This window comes from Pseudorca crassidens, chromosome 20 (assembly GCF_039906515.1).
Source record: "Pseudorca crassidens isolate mPseCra1 chromosome 20, mPseCra1.hap1, whole genome shotgun sequence".
Lineage (NCBI taxonomy): Eukaryota > Metazoa > Chordata > Mammalia > Artiodactyla > Delphinidae > Pseudorca > Pseudorca crassidens.
The window spans coordinates 62418888-62426567 of record NC_090315.1 but is presented as its reverse complement, the minus strand read 5'-3'; the positions used below and the strand labels follow the sequence as shown (position 1 = coordinate 62426567).

Genomic DNA, 7680 nt, shown 5'->3' with positions numbered 1-7680 from the left:
CCCCTGACTGGGCTAAGAGTTGACCCGGGAATAACGTCTGCAGCCAGCAACACCGGCTCACCAGGGGCAGCTCTCAGACTGGTCTGCAAACAAGATAGAGGACGACCACCCTCATGGCTGCTGGACGACCAGGTACTTTGTATGTGTGGGGACTGCCCCCTTCCACTGGCCAGCGAGTCCTCAGCTGTGGCCGTGGTGGGTGAGGGCAGTGCTGACCCTCTTCGCCCTGCCCCACACAGGATCCTGTCTGACAAGCTGAGACAGAGGGACAGAGGACACCCCCCCGCCCAACAGGAGGTGCCTGGCTAACAGCTCAGAGCACACAGGAACATTCTGTGCAGAAGAGAAACCCATCCCAGGTGGGGGAAGCGGAGGCCAAAAAGGGCCACGTGCCAGGCCCCCCAGATTCTCCCATTTGCAGACTCACTTCTGGGCTCTCCTGTTCTGAGTAATGGGATAGTTGCTTTAGCTGGTTTGACAAGTGACCATGCTTCCTGAGAGCCCCGCAGTTCCCACGGAGGTGGCTTTGTCACGGTCCCAGTTTCCCATATGAGGAAGCAGAGGTCAGGGACTCGCTCAAGGGCGCACCACTGGAATCTGAAGACAAGGTCCTAGCCTTTGGCCACTGATGGTAGCGCCCCTGACGGCCCCACAGATCTGGCAGTCCTGGGGGGGCCCTTCCCTAAAGTTTACGTGTATGTCCAAATGTGTCTCCATACATGTATCTGTGTATCCATGGATCTGCACCCACATGTGCATGCATGCCGATACACGTGTGTCCGTGCATGTGTGTCCCTGTGTGTTGTCCTCTTCCACGCTCATGAGAGCAGGTAAGAGGCCAACACTGGGTAGAAGCCTTCCCTGTTGCTTTCACGTGGGGCTCTGCCCTGCCTAAATCTTGGTCCTCTTAACTGATGGAAGGCTCTACCCTGCTGGCTCCAACCCAGGCAGCGATGGGGATGTCACACACAGGCTTCACGCTGGGTGAAAGGAGTTGGACACAAATGAGAACACACTGTGTGATTCATGGACATGAAATTCGAGAACAGGCAAAACTATTGGGGGAGGGGATTGAGAGGAACAGGGGACCTGCTGGATGACAAAAATGTCCTGTGTGATCTGGGTGATGGTCAGGTGTATACAACCGTCTAAACCCATCGATCCCAACCCTCGAGGTCTACACATCTTACTGTACGTAAATTACACCTCAATAAAAGACAGGCACCCCAGAGCACTCACGAGAATCTAACGTGACACATCGAGTGTTCGGCTCAGAACCTGCGCTAAGCTGTCCGGCTGGTGGCTGGTGGCAAGAGCTCCCGTTACACTGACCACGGTAGAGCTAATTGGGAACGACCTCACCAGAGCATGCAGTGTCCCTCGGGTGGCAGCTGGACCTCAGACCGGTCACTGCCATGGGGAGAGACGAGGGAAGGGCTCCCTTATGTCATGGAAGTGAAAAAAAGCGAACTGCAGAACAGTATATGCCGTTTGTGTTTTTAAAAGTGTATCTACAGAGAAAAAACTATGTTCCTTTGCTCAGTGAAGAATAAATCTCTCCAGAAGGATGTAACGAACCTGGGGACGGGGCACGAGGGAGATATGTGGTCCAGGGTGTACCTGTTATACTTTCTGAATTTAGACCCATATGAACGTATTACCCAGTTCAAAATTACATTTTTTTAAGTAAAAAATGTTTTACGAGAAGGAGCTATGGAGTCAGAGCAGCTGGTACACAGTCTGTGTGTAATCACGCTGTCCCCAGGCCACCGCCATCGCACCGGCCCTCAGGACCAGCTGAGGTCTCCATGCTGCCCTCCTCCCTCTCCCTCCCAAGGGGATGGGCGCCCACCTGCCCCGAGGTGCACTCCATGCCCCCCAGAAGTCGTCATCCTGGCAGCTGAGGCTGCTGGGCCCGTGGGTGTCGTAGACCTCAAAGCACAGCTTCTGCACCTCCTCAAAGTAGTCCAGTGTGAAGACCTTGAAGACCGGATGCAGGCCGCTCCGGACCACCTCGGTTCTGTCCACCTGCAAGCAGCCCTGGGTGAGCAGACCCCCGGGGTGGGGGTGGGATCTGTCCAGCTGAGCACTCCCCAAGGCCCTGTGCCCCGGCTCTATACCTCAGGGTCCCCCCTCTCCCACCCATCTGCCCTCGGGTGGTCTTGAAGGACTTGCTTCCAGGACCTGCTGCGGGAAGACAACCCCTCCCCCTCGCCCAACCCGCCACCTGCTGCTGCGATGCCCCAGGGGGGCATTGCCCAGACCCCTGGGCACCTCCCTCCCTGAGACAAAGGCAGTTCTCTGGCCCCCACAGAGGGCCTGCTCCATCCCCACACCACAGATGCGCAGGCAGGCTTAGAGGCAGGCTTAGAGGGGAGGGCGTGTCCAAGGGCCTTTGTGAGGTCACTCACTCAGCAGGGGGATTCCACCTGGACCCCCGTCTCCACCCAGAAACCAGTACTCTCACCTCCCTTGACCCTCCAGGCCCCAGGTGTCTCTGCAGCTTTGCTGCACCAACCCCTCCCCTCCCAAGTTGGCAGGGCCACCCGAGCCCCTGTGAAGTCATAGTCAGGACACCTGCCCAGGGCCAGATGGAACAAGAGATACTGTCCAAGTCTGGCTGTCCCCCTCCTAGGTTCCCCTGACCAGGAGCCACTCTGCACAGGGCTGGCCCTGGGCACCCAATACTGCTGCTCCCAGGATGGTGGCCTGCTTCCCTGGGGGAGTGAAATCTTTCATAACCCAACCTCAGCCCCCGATCCTTCACTTCTGTTCCACTCAGGCAGAAACAAGCTGCGGGGTCCAGCCCACACTTCATGGACCGCACAGACAAGGACACAAAGGTGGGACCTCGGGCCAGGGCAGGAGGGGGAGACCACGAGGACAGCTGCCCAAAGTCCCCAAAGGGGTGATGGCAGTGCAGCCAGGGAGGCAGGTGGCAGCAGTGTCCACCGGGTGGGCGGTCCAGCTGAGGGAGGCCTGGTTTTACTCGTGCCTGGCTCATCTGGGGGCTCTGAGGATACCCTTGGCAGGAGCCACCTGGATGGTGCGCCCAGCCCCTCCACCCTCAGTCCCTTTCAACAGTGACCCAGCTTTACCTCCTCTGCCGGAGGCACCATCCTTCCTGGGGAAATTTTCAAAAGGGCAGGAACTTACCACGCAGCACCGTTTCATCAGTTCGTCCCCCAGCACTGTACAACTGGGGCTTACAAAGGAGGGGAGCCCAGCTGAGGCACCACAGTTGGAGGGTGGGGACCAAGGCCTAACACACACCTTCCCACTGCCCCTCAGGTCCTCAGGCTCCCCAGATGTAACCCCCGAGAAAGCTCTGAGTCGTTCCCAGGAGGGTGGGCCCAGAGGTGAATCTGGAAGGCCAGCCCTCTCTTCCTGGGCTGCAGGCCTTCACCAGGCCCTGGACCATGGTCCTCCTGTTGAGCAGTCCTCACCGCTACCCAAGGCTGACACGCACCCAACATGCTGCAGTGAGAGCCAGAGATCTTTCAGAAAGAAATCTCCACAAAGGTAAGATAGTTTGTTTTGGTTACTGCCATGTCCCTGCAACCTGGGACTGTGCCTGGCCCACAGCAGATGCTCAATAAATACTTGAACAAGTGCCCGTTCTCTCTTCATCGATTTGTTCTGAGACGATTCCCCGCACATCGCTTTCTACCTTCCCTGGCCCACCCACACCTGCTCCAATCATCAGCTTCCACCGTCCAGGTCCTCAGGACGGTCACGCCAGGCAGGCCCTGGGCCAGAAGTGGGTCAGCTCATTCAGTTTCCTCTGGTCTGGTTCTAAGCAACTGAGAACTGAGTCTAGCTGAGGGAACAAAAAAGAACAAAGACACTGGGAAATTCCTGGAATTGGGCACGAACTGCCCTGGACAGAGGCTGCCGTTAGGAAAGGGAGGTCCTTGCCTCTCCTTTCCTCTGGACCTTTTGTGACGCAAAGACTGTGTTTTCCTCTTGTAACGCCCAGAAAACATACAAGGAGAAAAAAGGCAAGTGCAACCACCTACGCGAGACATCAAGGAAAGAGGACTGTTCGCCCTTTGCGCAGCTGCCCCTTAGTCTACTCTTTGGCTTGAACTAAGTTGAGTAAAGTGGGAAAAAACCCGAAATAACCTAAAATGACTACAGTTTCCCTGTAAACTACGACAATTTGAATCAACTGGGAGTTAGAATTTCAATTTTTTAGAAAAATATCACAATTATCTACATTTTAACAAAGCAACTACAGGATACAAAATCAAATTAAAATTCACTCTGGAGGGATGACACTCCCATGGGTTAAAATGCAGTGATGTATACCTTCCCTCCAAAATAAAAAATACCATGTAACTTGAATATTAAACAAAAATTATTTGCAACTACCCAGACCGACGCTAGTCTCCTACAAATGCCCCAGCACTCCCTGGTGGCCACTGCAGGCACTGCGGGTGACACCAGCACACGTACTTTGTTATCTGTCCAGGAGATGCACCTACAACCCACAAACAGCTCTGCCCAGATGGACACTGGCACAGTAGACCCTGGCCCCGCACACCCAGCCAGAGGCCTCTCTGCCCCCCCAGCCTGTGAGCACCTCAGCCGGGGCTCCGGCAGACGGGGGGCTACCCTGCCCTCGGGTAGCTTAACTCCTTGCCAGGTCTCTGAGCACAAAGCAAATGAACCAGTGTCTCCAGGCTGTCCAGAGGCAGCCCCCCATGTGCCCTCTCTCACAGATGGCCCATCAGGCTCCAACCCCCAGGCCTCCACACCAGCTGACCTTTCTATGGCTCATGACTTCCAATACACAAAGTGAGCATGGACGTCAAATCAGTACCTCATAAACTGTTAGCTTTAGAGATGAGAACAGTGGTTTAATAGTCCTCCAAATTGCCTGAGGTAGTTGGTACCGAACGCACAGCACCTGCAGGGGTGGAGGGTTCCGACAAGGAAACTCACTGAGCACCTGCCTCCCAGGCCCCGAACCTGCTCCCCTCACAGCAGGCCTGCTGCGACGAGGGACAAGGACGTGCTCCAGGTTCCCCTCAAGGAGGAGGCTCTCCAGGCCCCAGTTCCTTACACAACGAAGGTCACATGGACACTGCAGGTTTATCACAAGTTACCAACAGCACTTTATTTTTTCTTTTCAACATCCTGTTCTGCAGCTTCCTTGGCCCTTTTTGCCCGGATGCCAAAAAGCCGGGCGTTGGCACGGGCCATGCGGAGACTGGCGAACGCCTTGAAGTTCTTCTCTTCCTCTGTGATGACTCTGGCTTTCTCCTTCTTGTAGACCTGGAAGGGAGCACAGGCCCAGGAGCAGCTGTCAGCAAACTGAGAGGCCTTGGAGGGGCATCTGCCCACCCAAGAAAGGCTACAGGGAAGGCCACCAAAAGATTGTAACAATCCCCTGTGGATTTAAAACAACCCCAAGTCATGTGAAGGGTGGGCGGGGCACTGTGCTTGGACAGGACCTGGGGAAGGGGAGGCTCAGGCCCACGCCCCACTCGCAGGAGCCTCAAGGGCCTGGTCAGTTGCCACTCAGGTTACAGGATCACCAAACACCCAGGGTTGCCTACAGCCTGGCCTTTCCAAATAGGAGAGAAAAAGAGCCCAACAAAGGAAGTGGTGACAAGTAAGGGTCCACAAAGCTTCCCTCAAGGAGTCCATCTGTTAAGATGCAGGAGGCTCTCTCCAGGGTGGAAGGAAGGTCCTTTCCACAAACTTGTAAATCTCAACATGGGCCCCAGATGCCAGGCTGACTCCCTCCGACCCAACCCCCGCCCTGTCATTCAGTTGCTCCCTCCAAACATGCCCACTTACGTTCCGTATGGGCATGACTGGTCCGGTCAGCTGGGTGGCCAATTTGAGCTCTTCAGCCTGTGTGCAGTGAGAAGGGAGTTAGGTGGGTTCAGCTCATCTGCCCAAGCCTGTAACCCCTGGCTGGGTGTCTGCCAACGGATCCCTGTCCGTCCAGCCGATGGCAGGCACAGGCAGATGAAAAAGCGCCAACCACGTGTGCAGCAGAGACACAGGTAGAACAACTCTCAGAAACCCATACCGATGGACTGTTAATTTGACACAAAGGTCAGTAACAGGAAAAACACTTTCCCAATTCTACAACAGCTGGCTCCGAGTCCCACAGCTCTTGCCCACGGTGAATCTCGGCAGTCCTAGTAATTAGCTTGTGGACTCTCAGAGGCTTTCTTCTAGTTATCTACCAATTCTCTACTACCCTGCATGAAGACGCAGCTTTGGATGATAAAAAGCTACAGACAAATACGTGCTCTTCTCAAGGCAGCTAAACCCACAGTGACACCTCCACGCCCTCACCCGGCTGGGCACAGAGGGACCCCGGTACTCACAGAGCTGTCTCCCTTCTTGGGGGCCGAGGGCTTCCTGGGGAAGAGGATGAGCTTGGAGCGGTACTCCTTGAGCCGCTGCACGTTAGCCTGCAGGGACTCCGTGCACTTGTTCCGCCGCCTCGGGTCCACCGAGATCCCAATGGTCCGGGCCACCTTTTTGTGGATGCCGGCCACCTGCCCCGAGACAGACACAGATGAAGACCCGAGGTCTCCCCGGTCCCCACCCCCTGCCGGGAAAGCCCAGCCGTCAGATGGAAAAGGGTTCAAGCACACTTTCATCACAGCGGTGCAGCGATTCCGGAGAATGTCATCACTTGGCTGTGGGCCACGAGGGACAACCCGTGGGACTCAGGACGCGGGCTGGCGACACTCACCCTCAGCTCCTCCAGGCTGAAGCCCCTGCCGGCGCGCACCTTGGTGTGGTACCTGACCGTGGGGCATCTCACCACCGGCCGGAGCGGGCCGGACGCGGGGCGCGGGGCAATGCGGCGCGCCTTGGCCTGCCGGGCCTTGCGTCTGCGCAGACAGAAGCCGAGCGGCGGTCACCGGCCGCCCCTCCCGCAGCGGGCCGGGAGCGCGAGTCCCGGCCGCCCTCCGCGCGCGGGGAGAGAAGGGGGCGCGCTCGCCTCGGGGCGGCTCACCTGCGTATCTTGCGCGCCGGCTGGTTGAACCATGTCGCCACGCGCCGCTGCCAGTCCTTGTGGAAGTGGGGCTTCAGGATCATGCCATTCCGGCTGGGCGCCATGGCTGAGGCCGACTGGCCTGGGGAGCAGGGAGGACGCGGAGCGAATTAGGGCCCGGGCACGGTGGCCCGCCGGCGCGCGCACAGAGCCCGGGCCACGGCCCGACGCCGACGGCGGCGGGCGGATCCCAGGGACGATAGATGGGGCCGGATGGTGTCCGATAGCAATGATAGCGCCACGCTCGGGTATACTTACCTCCTCCGCGGGTTCACGGACGCGGAAAAGAAAGGGGACCGCAGAGCACCCTGGGATGGTACTGGGCCCGGCCAATCAGAAGCGACGGAGCGTTCTGACCAATCAGAGCCAGGGCCTCCGAGTGACGTACAGGCCCCACCCCCACCCCGGCGGCCCTAGCTGCACGGACAGACGTGGCGCCGCGTTTCTCGTGTTACGGGAGTCCCGCGCCCCCGCCCCCGGCAACGCCCGCGCCCCCGGCCCGCGGACGGTCTGGGTCTCGCGAAGCCTGGGCCGGCTGGCCGGCCTGCTTGTGCATCACGGTAGGCCTCGCCCTCCGCGTCCTGGTCTGCGGCCCCGGCCACCACGTGGAGCCTGCTTGCCCTCCCTGTGGGCGGAGCATACACTTAGGA

The 7680-nt window shown here is 58.0% G+C and overlaps 1 protein-coding gene and 1 non-coding gene across 2 annotated transcripts; both read right to left on the bottom strand.

Annotated features, from left to right (window-relative positions):
• Positions 1–5096: 5096 nt before the first annotated feature.
• RPL13 (ribosomal protein L13) lies at positions 5097–7430 on the bottom strand. Its single transcript, XM_067719482.1, has 6 exons — positions 7289–7430; positions 6992–7112; positions 6725–6866; positions 6351–6524; positions 5809–5865; positions 5097–5280 (listed from the first exon to the last, which is right to left on the bottom strand). The coding sequence occupies exons 2-6, from the start codon at positions 7093–7095 to the stop codon at positions 5122–5124; spliced, it is 636 nt and encodes a 211-aa protein (XP_067575583.1). The 5' UTR covers positions 7096–7112; positions 7289–7430; the 3' UTR covers positions 5097–5121.
• LOC137215831 (small nucleolar RNA MBII-202) lies at positions 6580–6663 on the bottom strand. Its single transcript, XR_010939461.1, has one exon. It is a non-coding gene; the product is annotated as a small nucleolar RNA MBII-202 (small nucleolar RNA).
• Positions 7431–7680: the final 250 nt, after the last annotated feature.